Source organism: Mesoplodon mirus (assembly GCF_964341445.2).
Source record: "Mesoplodon mirus genome assembly, chromosome: 4".
Classification (NCBI taxonomy): domain Eukaryota; kingdom Metazoa; phylum Chordata; class Mammalia; order Artiodactyla; family Ziphiidae; genus Mesoplodon; species Mesoplodon mirus.
Genome location: NC_138979.1, coordinates 178,827,268 through 178,851,302, shown reverse-complemented (window position 1 = coordinate 178,851,302; position 24,035 = coordinate 178,827,268). Strand labels below are relative to the sequence as shown.

At 50.2% G+C, this 24,035-nt stretch overlaps 1 protein-coding gene across 1 annotated transcript; it reads right to left on the bottom strand.

The window, feature by feature from the left end:
* Nucleotides 1-4,574: 4,574 nt before the first annotated feature.
* On the bottom strand, nucleotides 4,575-22,747 carry SERPINA4 (serpin family A member 4; the record flags this gene model as incomplete). The annotated part of the gene is given in 10 exon segments (XM_082618801.1): nucleotides 4,575-4,772; nucleotides 5,556-5,606; nucleotides 5,610-5,715; nucleotides 6,631-6,680; nucleotides 6,684-6,880; nucleotides 10,593-10,950; nucleotides 10,954-11,249; nucleotides 22,179-22,236; nucleotides 22,321-22,506; nucleotides 22,619-22,747. Coding segments are annotated over 10 exon segments (1,629 nt in total).
* Between the last annotated feature and the right edge of the window lie 1,288 nt (nucleotides 22,748-24,035).

Sequence of the window (24,035 nt, the reverse complement as noted above, 5' to 3'; positions counted from 1 at the left end):
AGCCCAAAGGTACACAGCTAATAGGGAGAGGCATTAACAAGGAGGAAGTAGGTCCCTTCTGTCCAGGTTTTGCTTTCTGTCCATTGTGCCATGTGACATAAGCAAGAGTCCTTCATCTCATAGTCTAGAGATTCCCAAACTATGTTCTATAAGGAGGGAATCACTGTTACCTACTTTTGTAGGATGGATAGCAGTTCCCCAAAGATATCCACATCCTAATACCCAGAACCTGTGAATGTGACCTTATATAACAAAAGGGATTTGCAGATGTGATTGAGTTAAGGATCTTGAAATGATGGCGGGGGGGGACTATTATGGATTTCCCAGGTGGGTCCTAAACATAACCACAAGGGTCCTTCCTTATGAGAGAGAGAGAGAAAGAGAGAGAGGAGAGAGAGAGAGAGAGAGGTGGGAGATCAGAGTCAGAGGAGGCGATGTGATCAGGAAAGCAGGAGGAGAAAAACAATGTGATGTGAGGCCGTGGGCCAAAGCACTCCAGAAGCAAACCCTGCCAACATCTTGAGGTTGGCCCAGGAACCCGTTTGGACTTCTGACCTCCAGAACTGTAAGAGAATAAATTGTGTTGCTTTAAGCCACTAAGTGTGTCATAATTGGTTACTGCAGCAACAGGAAACTAGTATAATACTCCAAAACAGGTTCCCGATGAAACTATGTGGGAAAGATGGGACTAAGCAGATGCTGAAGGACTTCTCCAGCCCATGTGCCTGTCTGTGGAGACACCCCACGTACCATGTCCCAGTCCTTACGTTTTAAGGACTATCTTGAGAATTTGGGGAACGGGGCAAACCCTGACTGCCTATTGTCACTCAGAAGGGTTCTGAAGGAACGGGGGCTGGGAATGGGTACTCTTGGAAAAGTTTCGAGGGTGTCTCAGGGCATGGATTAGTCTGCTCTGGCTGCCAGAACAAAGTACTACAAACTGAGAGGCTTAAACAGCGGAAATGTGTTTCTCACAGTTCTGGAGGTTGGAAGTCCAAGATCAAGGTGATGTCAGGGTTAATTTCTGGTGAGATCTGTCTTCCTGGCTTGTAGATGGTGCCTTCTTGCTGAATCCTCACACAGCCTCTTCTGTGTACATATGGGGGGACTGAGAAAGAGGGGGAGAGAGAAAGCGAGGGAGGAGAAGCAAGCTCTGGTGTCTCTTCCTCTTATAAGGATACTAGTTCAGTGGGATTAGGGCCCCATCCTTATGACCTCATTGAACTTCTATTACATCCTTAAAGGCCCTTTCTCCAAATACAATCACGTTGGGGGTTCAGGCTTCAATATATGAAGTTTCAGAGGACACAATTCAGTCCATGACAACTGGGGTGAGAGAGTAAGATGGCCAGTGGCCAGAATATGGGAATCTAAAGGACCCAGTAAGTCATGCTAGATTTATTTTTCCATTGACCTCAAGAGCAACAGAGAGCACCATTCCCAATAGGCAAGTCTCACCCTGGGCAGAGCTGGGTTCTGTCACCCCCCTGAGTGTGTGTGTGACAATGTGGAACAGAAATGCCTTTCAATGGGGGCTCTTACTATTCCACCTGCCTGGTCCCCACCACCGTCAGCCCACTTTACCTGTTCAGGTGACTTGCTAGCTCTGGCAGGCATGTGAAGTTGTGACCCTGCTTTAGAGGAGAGTTGTGATCAAAGATAAAATGAAATAACAATAATGAACATTTGTGGAACAGCAAAGATGTGTGCTTTACATACAGAACCTCATCCAGAATCTACAGTAGGCTTATGTGTTAGGTAGCATCATTTCCATTTTACAGGTGAGGGAACTGAGGCACAGAGGGGTGGCCCAAGTCCCACACCATGTCATGGGTTCAACTGTGTCCCCCCAGAATTGAAGACTTAACCACCAGTATCTCAGCATGTGACCTTATTTGGAAATAAGGTTGTTGCTGATGTAATTAGTTCAGATGAGGTCATACTGAACTAAGGTGGGTGCTTAATCCAATAAGACTGACGTCCTTGTAAAAGGGGGAAATCTGGACAGAGACACACACACAGGGAGAATGCCATGTGAATATGAAGGCAGAGATCTAGAAGCCAAGGAACACCAAAGATGGCCAGCAAGCCCCCAGAATCCAGGGGAGAGGCCTGGGACAGATGCTCCCTCACAGCCTCAGAAGGAGTCAACTCTGCCATCACCTTGATCTTCTGGCCTCCAGAAGAGTGGAACAGTACATTTCTGTTGTTAAACCACTCCGACGTGGTCCTTTGTTAGAGCAGAACTAATACACTAACCAAGTAGTATACTCCGTCATTGGTAGATTCCAGGTTCAAACACAGGCATTCTGACTCCAAAGTCCAGGTTCTACGCTCAGATGTTCTGTGGCCCCTTGGTAACTCCCGGAAAGCGTCTGTCACTGTGCCTTGCTCGTTGCAGGCGCACAGAGCTTGGAAACCATTAGTCTTAGACCTTCTCTGTCTCGGAAAAGGACTCCTCACCTTCCCAGGCAGCCAGGGATGGAGCAGACACCCTCCTGCCCTCCACATGTTCACACGTTCACATGCGCAGTCAGAGCTAGCGGCTCCCAGGCCAGTATCTTCCAAGGATCCCACGTCCATCCACCACCCCGCCCCCCACTGCTACAGCTGCAGTGGGATTACACGCCCACTTACAGGTGCAGAAACTGAGATCCGGAGAGGTTCGAGCTAGCCCCTCAGCACAGGTAACGGAGAGGCTGGGACTGCAGGCTTTCTGTCTCACCCCAAATTTCAAGTGCCTCTTCCTCCACTGAGGAAATCCCTCTGGCTTCCTGGCTAGTGGCCAATCTCCACTCAGTAACTCTTTGTTGAATGAGAGAATGAATAACCAAATGAACCCATGATGCTTCTCTCCACACCTGCTTACGAGGGCCATGAAATTCGTCCCTCCACTAGCACCTGGGTCCCCCAGGCTCCACGATGACACTCATGACACTCACTTGCCTCCCTCTGCCCTCCCATCACAAAGTACAAAAAAGATTTCGCCTTTCCTGCCAGAGGAGAATGACAGAAATCGCTAGCATACCCGCCCGGTCCCAAAGAAGTGTGCCTCCCGAGAGGTAAAACATAGGTCACACACAGCCCCGTAGATCTCTTTTTTTAATGCTCCAAAAGGGCATTTTGAAATCTGAGAAGCTGGACTAAATATTTACCCAATCAATTCCGGGGATGTGTCAGGGGGTGGTGATGCAGAACAAATAGCTTGAGGACCTTGCTCAGGGCAAGCCTTTTCCATTCATTCATTCATTCACCAACTATTGGTTGGGCCTCAGCCACATACCAGACCATACGATCAGCGCTGAGGCCAGTTACTGGGGTGAGTGAAGAGAATGCAGGGTGAACAGGGTCCTGCCTCTGAGATGCTCCTTCTAAGAGGGACGAGGGTTGGCCGGGATGCGGGGCAGAGATTAATATCAGCCAATCATGTCTGTTGGTAGGATGACAGTCTGCCTTAAGGAGGGGAGGAGGCGTTTGTTGGAAATCCTGGTAGAATCTCAGGGATGGGGAAGGGAGCATTCTGGGTGATGGGGGTCTGCGGGGACCAGAGGCCCGAAGGTGGGAAGTTATGGGCAACCTGGAAAGACAGCAAGAGTTTCCGTGACTGCAGTCATTCGGTCCATGAGAGCAAGAGGAGGGGCTGGGGCACGAGAGGCAGGCAGGGACCAGATCAGGGAGGACCTTGACTGCAGTTAGAGGAGTGTGAACTTTATCCTGTAGGCAATAGGGAGCCATTGAGTCCTTCTGAGCAGGGGAGGGATGAGCTAAAGCAAAATGAGGAGGCATCACCCTCAAGGCTAAACCGGGGGTGGGGGGGTGGGTGACTGCCTCCCTTTTCTCACCTTTTTCACACCAGGGCTTCACTTTCACACATCACCCCAGCGGTGTCGTTGCCATAGTAACCCTAGGCCTGCATCTTCTTGCAGGCTTGTCTGGGACTCTTAAATCCACCCACCCCCTGCCTCTGTAGGGGCAGGCGGGGGAGTGCGTCAGCCTGGGCCTGACTTTATTTCTTGCCTGGCTGTTAAGAAACAGAATCCAACATCCCAGCAAGCGCATGGGGGAGATGGACCAATTAAACCAGGGGGCGGCAAGGGGGGTGTGCATTCCTCTGAGCCTTGGAGGGCTCTGGGTGCTGAGCACTTGCAGGTCCTTGACCCTGTAGCCTGGAGCTGGTGTGATTAACTCTGGGCTGGTCTTGCTGAGCGATGTCCTCCTGTGGGACCTTCCATCTGTCGGTGACTCCTGAGGCTGCCCCGCCCAGCTCAGAGCCGTGTTGCTCAGAGCCATCATTTCGTTTAATCTGTACAACTACCCTGGGGGGTTTCTGCCACTTTCCGGGGTGGAAACCTGTTCAAAGAGGTTAGATGATCTGTGTGAGGTGTCATAGCCCTGAGGAGCTGGGTGTCAGTCCACACCGGTCTGGTACCACCCACATCCCTCACCTTCACCAACAACTTCTGCCCGGGATCCTCAGCAGCTTCTGCATCCCTCACTCCAAATCCAGAGCTGCTCAAACTCAGCCCTCCAGGCCAAGTCCTCCTGCTTGTAACAGACAAGCCAGCCCTGGAGGGCTATGGTTTCGTGGAGTTGACAATCTTTCCCAGAAAGAGGAATCTCTGGGTGTTGGTGGAAAAGATCACCACAAGGAAGGGCTGGTTAAACCAAAGGGCTTGGTGATTGTCCCGGGACCAGAAGGTGACAACGCCACTGGTGGCTGCTGCAGCCTGGGTGCCAACCTCATCCACCTCCAGGATGGCCTTGTGGAAACTCTGGGAAGGAAATCACAAGCGTTACCTCCGAGAGAGCATGAGCTGGGGCTTAGGGAAGACGAGGGGAACCAGAGACCACTGAAGATCAAAGCCACTTGTTGGGGTATCACAGCAAGAATATCTATACTGGGGGGGTGGTTATTGAGCTGAATGACCTCTTATTCATACATAACCATCGCAATCATTAATTGAGCACGTACTATGTGCCTATGCTCTTTTTAATCTTCATAACCATCCTAAGAGGTCAATGTATTATGTCTGTTTTATAGATGTGGAAAATAAATCCAGAGACTGGGTAACCCTTTAAGGCCATAAGAGGCAGAACTGGAATTTGAACTCTCAAACCCAAGACTCTACCCTCTAGTGCACCTTTGTTGTATGTAGCTGAGGTCATAGGTCCCTTTCTCTGGTCTAAGAAATTTATGCTACACACACACACACACACACACACACAACTCAGCCTCATCTGTATCCTTCCTCTGTTTCTGTCATTGCACTTGTCACTCTCAGTTGCCATGATCTATGAGGGCGCTGTCTCCTGGACTTGACTGGAAGAGCTCTCTGAGGGCAGGGACCTGATGGACCCTAGATCTGCAGCACCAAGTACCACACCCAGCACATGGTGGGTTTGTTCTTTGCTCCCTATGCCAGTGGATGCTTAAATAAAACTTGGACTCTGAGACTTCACGTGGTGGCAGGGAGAGCACCCAGCACCCAGCTCCTTCCAAGAGGTGGAGGTTCCCCTCTGAGCTCTCTAGGAGTTGATATCCATTGATGACTTACCTTGGACACCTGCAGGTTTAGCTGTTCAGTGATGCCAGACAAGTCAGCCCGCTACAAGAACAAGTCCGTGATGCCCAGCTTGGGCAAAATCTGATCTAATTTATAGGAACTAGAAATGGAGAATTTGGGGATATACAACTTGAGCTTCCTGTAAAAATACCTGAAAGAGGCACTGGGTTAAAACACTGGACTCAGGAATTAGCCAAGTGTCCCAGCTGGCTGTGCTCTCCTTGACTGCGTGTGCTCACTGCCCACATTCCATCTGGGTTCTGGGGTCACAAACACACTTTGCCTGTGCCGCTCCCTCAGATGAGTGCTGTCAGGGGCTTAAAGCCAGGCTCCTTCTTTGCCCTCAGGGCCTGCCGTCTGCAGGACCTCCTTCCTTTGGGAGTTCGTCTTCAGCAGAGGTTGTTTTCTGCAGACATGCCAGGTGCCCAGGGAGATGCAAGTCTCCTGGTGTGGCAGTTTTGCCTTTGTCTCTGATGAGGCCCCGTGCTTTTCCCTTGTTTGGGACCCATTGATTTCTTTGGGTGGAATTCCTCCACCACATGGGCTGTGTGAATCTTCCATCCACATGTGGCCTTGGCCTGAGGTCTTTTTCTTATGTGTGGCTGGAGACGTTTCCTGCTCATAGCCCCATGGTGACGTGAAAGCTTCCCTGCTATTTCCTGGGGTGGGTGGAAACCTCTCTACGCCAGCTCAGTCAGCCATCTTGACGGGAAGTCTACCCATGCATTGCACAGGGTGGACCCTCAGAGAGCCAGTGTCACTTCACCCCAGGCTTGTGCAGTACAAGGGCTACATCTAGAACCCAGACTCCTAACTCCTAGTCTGCTTCTCTTTTCACTGATGAGAGCGAAATCACATTTTGGGTACAATAGGAGTGTTCCTTATTTAAGGAAACCCAAGGGAAGTCTTGAAGGAAGTAAGAATTCTTCCATAATTTGGCGATCCCCTCCACTCCCATGTGGGGCACTGGCTTTCATTGGAAGGGTCCATGTGAAGGGCACTGCTGCAGACTCTGCACCGCACGATGCCCTGATGGATTACCTCTTCTGAGGCAGATGACCTCCACCTTGTCAGCATCTCTGGAGTCAAAACCTCTTCCACCTGCTCCATTTTCTCTCAGTTAGGAAGGATGAAAACGGCTGTTGCGCCTCCTTTGTAATCCATCCATAGCACCGAACGGAGCAAGAATCTGTCGTGAACATACCAGTGGTGCTGGGTATCCTGCAGCATCACAGGCACCTGGACTACTGTATCCTCATCACCATAGAAGTCATGGGGAGCGGTCATCAAGGGGATGGATGGCGGCCCCCACAGAGCTGGAGGGAAGAAGATACAGAGCAGCCGTGGACCGACAAGCCGATCCTCCAGCCCGGGAGTGCATCCCCCCATCATCACTCAAGACTCACCCTCCACCATCTCATCCGTTCAGTACCTGACCTGCCTGGGGAATGGATCTGGGGGTTCAGATAGGCTCTAACATAAGAGACCCCAGAGGATATCAGCAAGGTTGTTTCCTGTCTTCACCGATGACTTGAAATCATTGGACTTAAATAATTTTGCCAACCTGATGTTCATAGAGTGGTAGCTCACTGTGGTTTTGACATGCACTTTCTTGGTTTAAAATAAGGTTGAGTAGGGCCTCCCCCGTGGCTCAGTGGTTGAGAGTCTGCCTGCCAATGCAGGGGACACGGGTTCGTGTCCCGGTCCGGGAAGGTCCCACATGCCACAGAGGGGCTGGGCCCATGAGCCATGGTTGCTGAGCCTGCGTGTCCGGAGCCTGTGCTCCACAACGGGAGAGGCCACAACAGTGAGAGGCCCGCGTACCGCAAAAAAAAAAATAAGGTTGAGTAGTCTTTAGTATGTTCATGGATCAACTAGAAGTTTGGGGGGATTTTTTTTTTGGTTTTGGGGTTTTGTTTGGTTTTTTATTTATTTTATTATTATTTTTTAGTTCAGTGCTAGTTCACTTTTTTACCCATATTTCTATAAGGCTGTTTCTTAGTGATTTGCAGGAGTTCTCTGAACACTAGTTGTCTATCAGTTCTGTGTGTTGCCAATGTGTTCTCTTCCTCTCTGACTTGTCTTTTCACTTTCATAATTGTGTGTTTTGATGATTGAAATTCTTCACTTTATGCAGTGAGCATATCAGGTTTTTCCTTTATGGTTCGATCTCTGTGTCCTGCTTAGGAAAAATTTTCCTACCTCCAGGTCATGAAGATACTCCCCTATTTCATCTACAAGGTTTACTCTTACCTTTTGCATTTAGGACTTTACTTCACCTGCAGTGAATGCTTATGATCTGTAGGATGGAGGGGTACAAAATCATTTTTTTTCCATGAGGATACTGTCCCAGGACTGCTTTTTAAAAATCTATGCTTTTTAGCACAGGGAGATCAGCTCGGTGCTTTGTGACCGCCTGGAGGGGTGGGATAGGGAGGGTGGGAGGGAGGGAGATGCAAGAGGGAAGGGATGCGGGAACAGATGTATAAGTATAACTGATTCACTTTGTTATAAAGCAGAAACTAATAAAAAAATAAAAATTAAAATAAATAATAAAAATCTATGCTTTTTCTCAATGCTCTATCACGCAGGCTTGGTCAAGTATCAAATGTCCATATATCCATGGAGCCATTTCTGGGTTCCATTCCAGCCTCTCTGTTCCGTCCCATTGGTCTATGCATACCACACAGTCTAAATTAATATTTATAACCAGTATTGCTCCCCAGCAGACAGATTCTTTCTTTTTAACTATTCTTGGCCCTTTGCTCTCCCATATACACTTTAGAATCAACTTGTTAACTGGTACCAAAAAGAATCTTTTAAAAACCTGTTGGGATTACTTTAAAACATTTAGATCAATTTGGGCGGGAACCGACAACTTTACCATGTTAAGTCTTCCTATTCAGAAATACGGTATATCTATTTTTTATTTGTCGACTTTAATATCTCTCAATATAATTTTATCTACAGAGATTCTGCATATCTTTGGTTTGTTTTCTTCTAGGGACTTTCCGTTTTTTAAGATAAGCCACAGTTGTTCTACTACTATCACCATGTGACCTGGACTGAGGTCTTGGGGCTACATTTGTGTCCCCAGAGTGACGGGCAGATGTGTCGGAGGGCAGGATGTCTATTTCCTGTCTATTTCTGGAGCACCTCCTTCTCTGTGCCACGAGCAGTAACGCAACTGCAGCGAGGTCTCTTTCAGGAAGAGAGCACCAAAATCTTCATTATTTCTGGCCAGAGCTTTGGGTGTGGTGATGGTGTATACTACACATGTAAGTTATATTATATTTTAAATGGAATGGAGTCAATAGAATATAGTGCAGCCACTAAAATGAGATCTAAATAAAGTTTTCAATAGTGTAAAACCACACACACACACACACACACACACACATGAGTGCATGTGAAAATTGATAACATCCGAATAAAGTCTATAGATCATCACCAAGTCAGCTTCCTGGTTTGCTACTGTACTACAGTTACGTAAGATGTTATCTAGAGGAATCTGAGTGAAAGGTACATGGAACCACTCTGTACAACTTTGCAACTCCCTATGAATTTATACTTATTGCAGAATTTAAAAAAAATTTTTTTTAAGTTTTCAGTGGTGCCTGAAAATTCCACATGTAAAAATGCAAGCAGTGACCAGTTTGGCTGGATTATTAGTCTGGGACTGTTCCCCAGAATCTGTTTCCTGTAGATTCAAGGTGGTTACAGCAGGGGATTGAGAGGCAGATATGAAGCAGCCATTGCCCGCTGAAGGCAGACGAAATGATGAACAGACCAGAGGGGCTGTGTGCTCCAGCTCACCTATGCTCTCCGCCAAGTTCATTGTCCAGCTCTACCCTGCTGACCAACAGTGTCTCCAGACCACTGCCAGGTGCTCAACCTGGGCCTCTCTCCAAGCTCTCCTTACATGGAACCACTCTGGCGGCTGGATGTGCCTGGCATGTAGATTTCCTGATACATTCCAACGTGTCCACCGGCTCCAGTGACTTTTTCTCTGTCCCTCCAACTCCCTCTTCCTCCAGACCTTCACTTCCCGAGTCCTACCCACAAACATGCCAGGACTAATTCCTCTCACAACCCCTTTCCCTTCCCACTCACGGTGACCATGCTTCCTGGATGGCACCCTAAGTGATACACACTGTACAAAACTGTTCCTACCTGTGATTTCAACTCTATTAATACATGTGTGTGAATGGAAGACTGGAAGGAATTAGGCTAAAATGTTAATGTTGGTTCCCTCAGGAAGGTAGGATTCTGGGCAATTTTTATTTTTTCTTTTATACTTATATGTATTTTTAAAGGTCTTCAAAATTGTTATCATTAGAATAATTATAAATACTCTATTTATTGAGCATATATAATGGTCAGGGATTGGCAAACTTCTTCTGCAAAGGGCAAGAAAGTAAATATTTTACACTTTGCAGGTCATTCTGTCTCAGTAGCAACTAGTAATCTCTGTCCCGTGAAAGCAGCCAGAGATAATACAGAAATGAATGGGCGTGGCTGTGTGCCAATAAAACTTTATTTACAAAAACACGTGGCCTTCAGGTGTGGCCAGGAGCTGTAGTTTGCTGATCCCTTCAGGCCCTCTTCTAAGGAGTATTCAAATATGTGACATCATTTGATTCTCAGAAACAAAACTTTGAAGCAGGGACTCATATCCTTATAAGAGTCCTTCAAGCAAACAACCTGCCCTGTTTGTACTGTTGGTAAGTGGCAAAGCTGGATATGAATCCAGCAGTTCAACTTGTCACCATTGGGTAGAATGCACTTCATACATTGCTGTTATTTTTTTAAAAAAATAAGAAAATATGTCTAAAGATATGAAGGGGGTGGAAATCAATACTACACAAACTTAACTATCTGAGGCTCTAACATTAAATTTTCAGAAGGCTGCTCAACCCTATAAGACCCAACCCACCCACTTTCTGTTTGGGGGTAGTTTCTATGTGATCCTTCAACAAATTAGGGGGAAAGGGAAGATGTAGGACCCACCAACGAATTGACTCTTACCTTTGAAGTAAATGTAATTCACCAGCACCATCGTGGTATCCGCGCTGAGCTCGTTGACCAAATCCACAATCTTCCCTCGAGTTTCCTCCCTGACTTGGTTGTTGATAAGCTGGGCTGTGCCCTCAGAGTCGTCGAAGTTGGTGTGGAAGAGTTTGGACTCATAGAAGGTCATGGAGTCGTTAAGGAATCTCGGAAGGAGCGGCAGCTCCAGGCTCAACAACAGGGTGCTGCCCACGCGTATCTCCAGCCTGTCGGCCGGGAGGTGGAGGGTGTGCAGCAGGTTCTGGAAGCCCCTGTCAGATACTGACACCTCTGTGAGGTTGAAGCCGAGACCCTCGAGGATCTGGGTCCGGCTGTGCTAGCGGACCCCAAGGGACAGCATGGCGTAGGTGGCGAAGATGCTCAGCGGGGAGAAGACGTTGCTCCCATAGGGTTGGGAAGCCATCAGGTGGTAGAAGCGGAGAGCAAAGGCAGTATTGCCTGCAGTGACCTTGAGGCTGGGGGAGCCCTCACCTGTGCCTGGAGCCTCCTGATGGGGGCAGTGGATGTGACCCTGGCCGTGATGCTCGGGATGCCGCTGACCTTGAGAAAGGACCAGTAGTCCAGCCAGACGGAGGAGCAGGCAGTCGGCAAGATGCACCTTCTGTGCTCTCAGGTCTACAAGAGGAAAGAATGTGCCCAGGAAACTCCCCAGCAGAAGGCCCAACCCCACTGAGATGCCAGGCAGAAGGCAGGGCCCCAGGGATCTAAGTGATACTCTCAACTCCTGCAGATGAGCTTGCAGGGGAGTAGCAAACACCCAGTACTTCCACGTGTGTGGGGCCACGACACTCTGTAGCAGGGCTTCAGATTTACAAAGCAGCTCGTTGTCCACCATCCCATTTCCTTTCCCATCTCTGTGAGCTCTGCACGGCACTGGACTCCATTCTCATTACAGAGAAGGGGAAACAGAGACTCCAAAAGTGACTTAACCAAGTCACCGAACTAGTAAATATCTGAGCTAGAACACAGGTCTCCGGACTCTCAGCCTGGGGTGCCTTGCACCATCTGAGTTTATTTCCTTAGCCCAGTGACCCATCACGTCAAAGGTGCTCACGCCAAAGGCTATGTTAGCGACTACCCCACAGACATCCGTGGTGTGCTTTACACTTTGCAAAATCGCCTTTATGCCATTTTGTTTGACCCTCTTATCCAGGTAGAGGTCAACAGAGCTGGTATTCTTATCACCACTCTGTACAGATGAGATCACCGATGCTCAACACATGATTTGTCCAAAGTCTCAGGCATAGAATTCGTCCCTTTCCCTAATGAACTTAACCTGCCCCGAACAGGATGCTCGATTTTCTCCACCAAATCTTCTCTGCCCCATCAAGTGGCCCTACCATTACCTAGTTCTCAGCCCCAAACCCAGTTGTCACCCCTAACATCCATCTGGCCTTCCATCCATCCCACCCCATTTAATCTCTCAGTCCCTCTTGACCCTCACTCAACTCTCCATCATTTTTCACCCAGACCAGAGGTCAGAAAACTTTTCCTATAAAGAGCCAGATAGTAAATATCTTTGGCTGTGGGGACCATACAGTCACTATTACATCTACTCAACTTTGCTGTGCTCGCTGGAGAGGGACCATAACAAGGAACACCCCTCCCCCTAACATGGCTTCCTACCAACCTATACCAACCACTCCTCACCCCCTCTCACACCCTTCTCACCAGCTTTGCAGTGAGATTACCCAGAAGCTCTGACAGGAGCCCTCCAAAAGCAGCTGGAGCCAGAAGACCTGGGTCCCCAGCTGTACGTGGCCTTGCAGGAGGCTCTTCTGGGTCTGAGCACCAGTTCCTTGCCCAGTGCAGCAAGGAGGTTGGTGCAGTCATATGTAGGGGTCTTTCTAGCCTTTGTCACCTCTAATTAGGGTGACCAATTGTTCCAGTTTGCCCAGGACTTTCCTACTTTTAGCGCTGAAAGTCTCGTCCCAGAACTCCCAGTCCTAGGCAAACTGGGACAGCTGGTCATCCTCCTTTTAGTCTCTACTGTGACCCTCGTAGGGTTACTCACGGCACAGTCAATCCTGGAGCGGCCCCTGGGTGCCTGTCTGAGCTCTAGATGTGGCTTGGATTTATCAAGCCCAGGAAGATTGGAGAAACCTCTCTGTACCACCTACCACCTCCCTGATTAGGTAATTATTAATGAACCGACCCATGGGTACAGTGTGGAGTCTCAATAGAGAGAGAAAACTCACTGCAAGTTGGCTCACCTCCTCCCAGGAGAACCCCCTTTCCCTCCTGGGGGGCCCAAGAGAGTTCACCCCTTCCTGCTTGTGTTATTTGCTGAGGTTCACCTGATACTTGCTTTTCCTGTGGCTCAAGGGAGCCCCTTAGTGGGCCTGGTCTCCACTCTGACCCTCAACTGCCACGTGAACTTAAGTACTACCATCCCCCTCTCTGGGTTTCTGTTGCCCCGCACCACCATTTCAGCCATATCCCTGCCCCTGCAAATAAAGAGTTGGGCCAGACCAGGGGCAGCAAACTCCAGCGCCTTCACAAACTTGGGAAGGCAGCTTCCGGGGTGACATGGTGGGAAACAGTGGGCACGCGGAACTGGTATCAGCTCTCTGTGGCCAGGCAAGACCCATCGAGGGGCTAGATCCTGCCCAGGGCTTCCAGTGTGCAGTCCTGGACTACGTGGTTTCTGAGAAGCCTGCCAGCTTTATAGTGGCGTGGTTCTGTGATGGAACCTCCTAAGATGTCACATGGTAGACTGCAAGGACAGCGCACCCCAGGAGCAAAGGTGGGAACAGCAAGGACGGCGCACCCCAGGAGCAAAGGCGGGAACAGATGCCTCCTTGGTCCAGGAATCCAATCGCTCATTTCCTCTCTAATCATGGAGCTGAAGCTGCTCTCTTGCCAGTAATCAGGGAACCTCAGCACCCTTGGATCACTCTGGGACAGCTGCAGGTAGGGGTGATGTCTGGCTCCTTCTCAGGCCATATGGCTCAAGGAGGAGAAGACTTCAGCTGATCTCTGAATCCATTCTTTCCTTCCTTCATTCATTCAATCAATCATCCAGTTCCTTGCTGAGCTTCTGCTATGGTGAACAGCATTGTTACATTCTCATTGGCTGGATACGCACACTGTAGGACATAATTGTGAAGAATAAGTTCAGGAGTTAGGATTGACTGTACAGGGAATTACTCTGGCCGCAGGTGGGGATGGGGGTTAGGAAGGGTGTCCTGGGGAAGGGACATCAGAGCTGAGATGGATGAGGAGTTCCCAAGTTAAAGGAGAAGGGTTAGAGCAGGGAACAGTGTTCCAGATAGGGGAACAGCATGAAAAAATGTTCTGCAGAAGAAACAATCATGGAATAATGATGGGTGCAGAGACCCCAGTGTGCCTGAGGGTCAGGGCATGAAGGACAGGGGGTGGGAGAGGATGGGAGAGGCAGCATCCGGGACACACAGGTGCACAAGACACCACCTTGACCTTAGGGGGCAGGAGACGAGGTGTGACCAAGAACTGCAACAGCATGAGGCAGCCCCAGGCACGTCCATACGCCTTAGAGCAAGGGATTGGAAGGGAGAGACAGGGCGGGCTTCATGGAGGAGGGGGCATGTAGGTTGATCGTGGTTTGGTCTGATTCAAGGGCATTAGACTCCTCTCTCTGACTGTGCAGAGCAGCAGCATCTTAGCCATGAGGATTTCCTATCTGATCCTGAGCAGGTGATTCCAGAAGGTGAAAGTCATTCTGGACTAAGAGGGGAGGGAGGGGATGAGGATCTCTTGTCTTCAAGGCCCAGCTGAGTCTTTCAAACTCTGTCTCCCTCCCTCCCATGTCTCCAGCCCCCACCAGGCCCTTCTGTGAGCACTGCTGGCTCTGTGCAGGTCTAACCAAAGGCAGGTAGAACACACAATCTAGACTTTGAGCCCCTCCGGACCCCTCAGCTCAGAGCCACCTGGGCTCTGACAGCCCATTTAGGGCTCTTAAGGATAGTGAGATAAGGGAGGGTGGGGCTTTATGAAAGACTGTGCACATATAGGGATTTGCAGCAGGCTCTCGTGATGGAGACTCACTCCACTTTCTGATACTTGGCGGCTGACTGCTTCTCAGTCGCATCCCTCCTCCCCCTTCTGCCCCACGTCTGGGCGAGCTGATGAGAAAGCCCGCTGGTAGTTCAATCCTCACCCCAGCCCCTCCCACCAGCCACTGTAAAAACCCCAAGCCGGCCTCCCATTCCTGCTTTCTCCGGCCATTTTTGGACCAGCTTGGGACCCTGCCTTGTCCTCCCCAGCAAGTCTCATTATGTGAACAATAAACCTCCCCATGCCCTCTGGGTGCACGTGTGGGGTCATCAGTCTTGACATTCAAAACAAATTCTAGGTGGCGGTTTATTATGGGCTGAATTATGTGCCCCCCAATCATATGTTGAGGTTCTACCCCCAGTGCCCCAGAATGTGACCATATTTGGAGATAGAGGTCTTAAAGAGGTAATTAAAGGCTTCCCTGATGGCGCAGTGGTTGAGAGTCCGCCTGCCGATGCAGGGGACGTGGGTTCGTGCCCTGGTCTCGGAAGATCCCACATGCCGCGGAGCGGCTGGGCCCGTGAACCATGGCCACTGAGCCTGCGCGTCCGGAGCCTGTGCTCCACAACGGAAGAGACCACAACAGTGAGAGGCCCGCGTACCGCAAAACAAAACAAAACAAAACAAAAAAACACACATATTTTAATGAATAACAAATGCTGATCTCTTAATTTGGGCTGATATTCTCCCTCAATTTTGTCCTTAGTAAGAGTTTACACAGGGTTTACTGAGCAGTAAACCCTTCCTTTGTATTAGCCCATCATTTGGCTTAGACACGGTGTAAATAATTGCAATCCTCAAGTTAGTGGCACTGGGTGAGGCCCTAGCTCATGTGCCCTGGAGTATGCCTTTAACCAGGGCCTTTAAACAGGGCCTGGGAAGGGATCAGTCCCTCCCTTGAGTCAGGGCTTCCCCTGTGACTTGTCTTAATCCTTTGGGGCATAAGTGATGCTGTATAAACTCCCGAGGCTGAGCCTTGAGATCAGCAACTTCTGCTCTCACATGCTGGTCCATTCTTTCTTGGAAGCCAGCTGCCAGGTAAGGAGGCTGACCTGGAGCTGCCATGCTGTAAGGAAGCCCAAGCTAACCAAATGGGCGGGTGGTGGGGGAGAGAGAGAAAGGGGTGGAGGTGTCACGTGAAGGAGCACTGAGGCAGCAGACACGTGGATGAAGCCTCCAGGGACCTCTTTACCCAGCCCACCCACAGTCTGAGCACAGCCAAGCGAATGACCCCAGCCAGCACCCTGTAGAGCAGAAGAACCACTTGGCCAAGCCCTGCCTGAATTTCCCACCCATCTAAGCCCAATAAAAGTGAGAAAGTGGGGCTTCCCTGGTGGCGCAGTGGTTGACAGTCTGCCTGCTGATGCAGGGAACACGGGTTCGTGCCCCGGTCCGGGAAGATCCCACATGCTGCGCAGCGGCTAGGCCCGTGAGCCATGGCCGCGGAGCCTGTGCTCCGCAACGGGAGAGGCCACAACAGTGAGAGGCCCGCGTACCGGAAAAAAAAAAAAAAAGTGAGAAAGTAAAGTGATTGTTGTTTTCAACCACTGAGGTTTGGGGTGGTTTGTTACATAACCATGAAGCTTGCAAACAGTCCCAGACTTAGGGTTTTCCTAGAGCAGTTCTTTTTCCTTTTTCTTTTGGAAGAACTCTGAAGCACAGGTCACCTGACAGACACTAAGTAGCAGGACACCACACGGGACGGGTGATATTCTCAAGGGTGAGGAAGGCGGGGCCTGGAGAGGAGGCACAAGTCCATTCACTGAGTCATCAGTCATTTACTGAGAACCTACTATGTGCCTGGCACTGTGCAGGGCTCTGGGAGTTGAGCCTTGGGGAGGACAAAGTCCCCGCCCTCATGGAACTTACATCCTAGTCCAGGTGATGGACAGGAAACAAATAAACACATAATAGAATTTCAGATCCGTGCCAAAAGGAACATGGGGGGAAGAGGAGATACAGACGGATTGTTTAACAGGAGGAGCCCAATCGGACTACATGTTGGATCTGTTTCTTTTACTTTAACCTTTGCTTCCCATTGATTTTGTTCACTGAAAGGATACTGTGTATACATAATGGCCTGCCTTGGGGAACCCTGCCCCTCTGCCTGAATGTTAAACCAGAGTGCCTTTGTTCAGGGAAACATCCGGCCCCTGTCCACCTGGGGATGGCTGCAAGAAAGAAGAAATGAACACATCCCCTCCCCCAGGCTGGCCATTCCAGGGGACATTTGCAAAACTTATGCCCTTTTGACTTTATTTTCTCATCTCCTCCCCATCTCTGTGCTATAAAAGAAACTGGCATCCAAACCCCGATAAGATGGTTATTTAGAGACATTAGTCCTCTGTCTTCTCGGTCTGCCGGCTTTCGAATAAAGTCGGATTCTTTGCCTCAACACCTCGTCTCCGATTCATCGGTATGTTGTGCGGTGAACAGAGCGAGCTTGGACTCAGTAACAACTGGGCTGGGCAGTCCACCCTGAGGAGGTGGCTTTTGAGCCAAGACCTGCATGAAGAGAAGGGACAAGGACAAGCATGCAGACAAGTGTGGCCCGAGTCCAGGCCGAGGGGAAAGTGCGATGCCCAAATCAAAGAGGATGTCACCGGTGAGGCAGGTGGCGGGGCATCTGAGCAGCCCCAGGGGGCCTCTGAAGCCACAGACACCTTCTCAAAAAGAAAGTGGAGTCCCTCTTCCTCACTCCTCAATCACCACAGAAACCCCGCCAGAGGGAACTGGAGCAGGGGGAGGAGAACCCGGCGAGGGGGACCAACCTACCAACATCCCACAGATGTACAGGCAGAAGTCAAACGCATCAGAGACAGTTAGCTGACAATTAACTCTGCATCCGTTGCAATGGCTGCTTTCAGTGCAGAGATGGCTGGGTTGCATGTGCCTGGTGATGGTTGCATCACAGTAAGTTAAAAAAAAAATACAACCCTAGAAAGAGTCTGCAGAGTCACTCAGTTGGCAGGCTTCCTGGGTTCTGATTAGTCAGATGCCTGCGAGCCCCCGGTGCTGCTGAGAATGTGCTGATAACATGAACTTGAACTGGGAGGTGTGAAAGTAACAGGCTCCCCCAACTGAAGGCAGTGAGGGTGGCCGGGTAGCTGGGAACAGGAGTCAGGAGGCCCGGGTTCCAGTTCCCTGATGGCCGATGGTCTCTGGGTGGCCTTCAGCAGGTCCCTTTCCCTCTCTGGCCTCAGTTTCCCCATTTGTAAATGGAAGTGGCTGGACCAGTAAGGGCTGCACACTGGACCTTCTCGGGGACCAGGCTGTTAACAGGATAGTGAGGCAAGTCACAGGAGCACCGCAGGAAAGCATCAGTGGCCAGGGCCACCTCTGCCATGTAGTAGATGCTCAGTAAATTCGTTGAAGGTCTAGATGGACCTGGTGCCTGATCTAACGATGGCGCCAAGAGACCTTCTGATTGTCCCAAGGGAGTTGGAAATCTGGGTTTCTTTTTTAACGCGAACTATCCCAATTTTAAAACGTGGGCCCCTAATTTAAATGAGTTTTTTAAAATCCATCCATTTCAAACAGTACGGCTTCTACCGGTTCAACCTGTTTGCTGCCAGTTTGCAATAACCTTGGTGCTAGCAGATTTTCAAGGCCTTTTCCAGCTCTGCATTCTTGGGAGGAAAAAATAATGTTTATGTCACACTTGATTCGTTAAAGGGTTTGAGGCTGGCTTAGGGGACCTCTCCAGATTTAAAGTTAAAAGTTAAAAATTAAAAAATCAGACACACCGTCAGGAAAAATATAAATGAAGTTGGAATGCTGATCAAAGCAGTGATAAAAAAGAACAAACCTGGAGGGCTTACCCTACCTGATTTTGAGATATTATCAAAGTCAGAGTAAATTAACAGAAACAGAATGCCACAGCTGGAAAGTCAAAGAAAGTGCATATTTATGAGCTAGAAGTTTTCACAAGGCTATTTGCCGCTAAGCTTCCTAGAGACCAAGGTCACAAGGGTCACGTTCACTTACATGGTTTTCACTGCTCATGTGGGCGAGGAAGCTGGTTCTTCATAAAGCAGCCCCTAACTTCTCCCTTGGGAACGTCTCCAGCTCCCTCTGGCTACACACCCTCCCTTTCCTCTTCCTAGGATGCGGAGAAGGGCTGTCAGGATGGCCAGAGCAGGGAGCTCGGGAGCTGCCTCCCTTGGGTCCACTGGGAGAGAAGGAAGAGCTGTGGGCTCAGGCCTGTCTCAGGTCCAGGCTGGGGGAGGATGATAAAAGGGGAGCCTTCAGATTGCTCCAGGTCCAGCCCAGCGTGGCCAGATAAAGATCAGCCTGAGATGCGCAGCCGCAGATGCACTGTTGGTTTGCTCGCTTCCTTAGCTCGTGCCGTTGTCCCACTTGGGTGGCCGTCTCCTGTTCCTGCTGACCAGGAGCCCCTCCCTTCCCTAATCCCTCCACTCAGCCCCCAGCGCCAAGTCAGAGATGTTCCTTCTAGAAGCTCCTTCATACCGCTGTGGATGTTGAGGTCAAAAATGGCCGAACACCAGCAATTCATATACTTCAATCTAACACACAGAGCTTCGTGTCCTGCACTTCCCACCCAGCATTAGACTGTCATCCCCCGCACTACAACATTCTTCCAAACATCCAAAATATCACTTCTTCAGGATCTGCCATCATTTATTTAGGCAATCCCCTGCCGCTGGACATTTCAGTTACTTCTGAATTCCTTTTGAGCCTTAGGAGATTATGGGGGATGTACATCGTTAGACCTAAATGCACATCCGTTCCCCATCTCTTCCTTAGGACCGAGTCCTTGAAGCAGGATCTGGGCTGTGATCCTACATTGGTCTCCAAGGGCTGCTTAACAAAGCACCGTAAGCTAAGTGGCTTAACCAACAGAAATATTATTCTCTCACAGCTTTGAAGGTAAGAAAATCCAGATTCAAGGTGTGGACAGGGCCAACAACAAAGCAGCAGACTCACAGATATAGAGAACAAACTAGTGGTTACCCGTAGGGAAGGGAAAAATAAGCGTAGGGGATTAAGAAGTACAAACTATCATGTATAAAATAAGCTACAAGGATATATTGTACAACACAGGGAATGTAGCCAATATTTTGTGAAATACACATTGAAACTGTCAAAAAATATAATTAGCAGAAACTAACACAACACTGTAAGGCAATTATACTTCAATAAAAATAATAATAAATAAATAAAAATGTGGAATAAGAACATAGACATCCAGATATTTTAGAGCCAGCTTTCCTTTGTCCAAAAAACAGCACTACATATAAGGGCAAGAAAGGAGAAGTGAATTCAAGCAGGAAGTCACATACTCAGACAGAAAAGGCAGCCTGGAGGTAAGGAAGGTAATCAATTTAGTTTTTCCCTTCTTTAGGCATTGGCCTTCAGCCAGCTGGGGAGAAGCATGGTGGTAACCTTCATGTGGTCCCTGCAGGTACCAGCAACTAATGTTAAACATAACCCCACATTCGAATCTAAAAAAGAGTGGATATATGTATATGTAGAACTGATTCACTTTGCTGTACACCTGAAACTAACACAACATTCTAAGTCAACTATATTCCAATAAAAATTAAAATAAAATAAAATAGTCAAACTCAGACAAATAAGTAAATGAACAAATAAATAAATAAAAGTGTTATAAAAACCTTTTAAAAAAAAAGCCAAAAACGTGTGGACAGGGCCAAGTTCCCTCTAAAGGCTCTAGGGAAGGATCCTTCCTTGACTCTTCCAGCCTCTGGAGGTGCCACTCGTTCTTTGGCTGTGACTGCATCACTGCAATCTCTGCCTCCGTCTTCATGTGGCTTCTCCCATATGTCTCTTTGTGTCTCACATGTCACCCTGCCTTTCTCTTATAAGGACACCTGTCAAAGGATTTGGGGCCACCTAGATAATCCAGGATGATTTCACCTTGAGATCCTTAATTATATCTACAAAGACTCTTTTTCCAAATAAAGTTGCCTTTGCAGGGGCCAGGGCTTAGGACAAGGACATACAATTCACCCCACTCCAGATACCCTTGACCAATTGCCCTCCATGGAGAAGCTCCCCCACTTCCCACACCAGTGACACATACCAGGATGCCCCTTTCTGTTACATTTTTTGCAATGGCCTTGGGGAAACCTTTTGATTCTCCGAGACTTGTTTCACCTCCAGTACCCAGGGATAATAGTCCCTGGTTTTCAGTGGGTCAGAGGAGATCGGGGGCTTTGGGGCTGGGCTTTGCCAGCTGGGGTCCAGTGCGGGTATCTGCCTGTTACTCTTCATCCAAGGCAGCTCGTGCAACTTCAGGGACCCCCGGGGAGCATGTGGGACCTCACAGCCTGGTGTGTGGAGACCCGGAGGCCCTGGCTGTAAGCGTAGCCCGAGAAAGCAGCCCAGTAGCAGGCGGCCAGGTGCCTGGGAAACAGATGGGGTGGCCGGAGGTCTTGACCTCAGGAAACAGGTGACAAGGGCCTGGGCTCAGCATTGAGGTGGGGAAAGTGGCGGGCAACGGTAGCCCTCTCTGGGTCGATATTCCCTGAAGTTGAAAACTGAGAGGGTGGAGGAAGCCAGTACAACTCGCTGGGCTGGAGTCTGGTGATTCTTAACTGGCCTGCTCTACTGTGGGACCCAATTCTTTCACCCTCGGCAGGTCTGCCCTCAAATAAGCTGCCAGGGCTTCTTCCAGTACATGCTAGCCCAGCCCCACCGTGTCAGAGTCACCCAGACACACTCACCCTGACGCTACAGGATCACCTGCGGATTCCAGACGCCGCACTGAAGCTGCCAACTCAGCAGGCCGGGTGGACCTGGGCATCTGTGCGTTCAATCTCGTCTCCAAGGCAATGCGATGCCAGTGGGGTCTGGGAGTTGCTGGAGCAGTGGGAAGGGGATCGGCCTCACTGGGCCATCAAGCAGCTGAGCGAGCACCCCAAGACGAGAGGATGCCCCCCAGGTCTCTCGAAAACCTTGCAGCTGCTCCCAAAGTGGCAGACTGGACAAAAGGAAGCCTGGCACTGTGGCTCTGGGGGGACCTTTATTTTGATCCATACTTAGACCTAGACAGTTCAGCCTTCCAATCTCACCCCTTCCTCTGTATGTGTCACACACGTTGTCTGTACTTGGTTACGCAGAGGTCTGCATACCCTCTGTCTCTAGAATCTCCGTTTCTCTCTATAGACACGGATGATTTATATTCTATTCTATAATGAGAGTTCTATACGGTATGCTCTATATTCTATCCTATAATAAGTGTTCTATATAGAGTTCTCTCTATAGACACAGATGATTTACATTCTATTCTATAATGGAGTTCTATACGACATGTGTGAGCTCGTGCCCCACACTCCCACAGGCAGAGGAGAGAGGAGGAAGAACTTACGACTTTGTAGGAACGAACCCCTAGGTGCTACCATCATTGGGTTTTCCTCCTACAGGAAACCGGCAGGGAAACGGGCCTCAGAGGCACGCGGCCAGACTTAGGGCTGAGGCTTTTAATGCAGGCCTGATGAGGGGCGGCGGTGGTACTGCACTCACTCAGAGCCGGCAGACGCACGTGGCGGGTCACTGGTGTCCACACTCGTAGGCCTGCAATCTACGGCCAGCGAGGCAGCGACAGCTGACAGAAGCAGCGGTCCCCTCCCCCTCCCCCTCCCCAGCCTCCAAAGCACAGCCTCACGTGACAGGAGTCCTGGCAGAGACAGCGGGGAAGCCCCCCATGGGGAGAGAGGGCCATGAGAAGGCCACTCTTCTCCAGGAAGAACTTTCCAGAACCAAATGCGATTTCTCTCTTGGCAGGCCTTAAACTGGGGGGCTCTGAGCAGATACCCCGGACCTGCTGAGACTGGAGTCCCCACGTCCTCTGCTGGAAGAGGGAGCAGGGCTTTAACGGGCTCCAGTATCTGACTGGGGGGATTTACTCCTGCCGTTGTGCCAAGGAGTAAGGAGTGCTGCACGCCCCCGGCCCCCCAGCCCACAAAGCTGCCGGTGCTCTTGATGCAGAGGCCGCCCAGGGGATGATGCTTCAGCGTGGCTGTCTTCGCAAGGTAGCAGCCCACGTCCCCCAAGTGCTGATGCGCCGGGGCTCCGGGCCATGAAGGAGACATTCCAGACCATGGAGGGGAAGCCTCCATCCGCTCTCCCAAGTGGCCCTGGCTCCAGGCAGCCGTGCTGTACAAAGCTTGCTGTTACACCTGCCGTCGGGCCTGGCCTTGGCCCTTGCTGTTTGCATGTCCAGTGGGTAGTGATTTCCCCAGCTGGGCCTCAATTTCCACATCTGGAAAATAAGGATGTCCTTCCAACCACAGAGGGGTTTCTGAGGATCAGCTGGAAGAGGAAGCTGAAAAGAGCTTTGCGAATCTCCAAGGTCTGGCCAAACGCACGGACGCAGTCTCAGACACCCGGTCAGCCTACTCACTTCAGTGGACAGGCCACGTCCCGGTGCACCTCCTTCTTTTCCAGAAGCCACCGCTCTACCCTTCACCGGGTTCTCCTTTCACTGACTGTGTCCTCCTGCCCTTGACGGCACATACGTGGCCACGTACCCCTGAATGCGCCGCCTCCCTCCCCCACCCGCACCTGCCACACCCTCAGCCCCCTGAGGGTGACCCTACTGTGTGCCATTGAGTCCCCTGCCATGGCTTCGGCTGGGGGTCTCACACACAGCTCGTTCCCCCTCCCACGGGGGCTAGAGGCCTTGGGGGCCATGGGAAGTGCCCCTGATCTGGCCCCAAGCGCGGCCAGTGACTGGTTGACCAGTGAGGGCCCCTCTCTCAGGGAGGCACGGCAGAGTGCATTAGCGTGGAGTGGTGAGGTTCAGGAGCCCCGAAGCTGCAGAGGAACTGGGGAGGCAGAGGCAGAGGCAGATACAGGAACAGAGGCGGCAAAGGTAGGGAGGAGTTGAGTCACCTTCAGGACAGGGACATTCGCCCCCTCCTGAGTGCCTGGCAGCTGAGTGGATTGTGCCCAAGGGTCGTTCCAGCCCTGAGTGTGAGCTGACAGTGTGGCTGCCCAGACCCTCCATCTCCCCCCTTACTTCCTCCAAATAAGTTCAACTACTGTGTAAGCTTAGTATGCTGGTATTGCGCCCATTTTACAGATGAGGAAACTGAGGTCCTGAGAGGTCAACTACTTTCCCCAGCTCACCCAGGGAGAAAGTAACAGAGCCAATGTTCAAGTCTGGTCTTTCTAACTCCATATTCTGCATTCCTCCGAAACGCCGGTCGCAGCAATCAACTCACTTGTCCACTCAGCCCAGGGCTGGGTCTGCAGGAATCATCATGTAAATGTGTGCTGCTGGTGGGGTGCTTGCTTCACAAGGAGAGAAAACAACCATGCTGGCTGGGTTCCAAGCCCCCTCTGACCCTGCGTTATTCCAAACGCGTTTCCCATGAA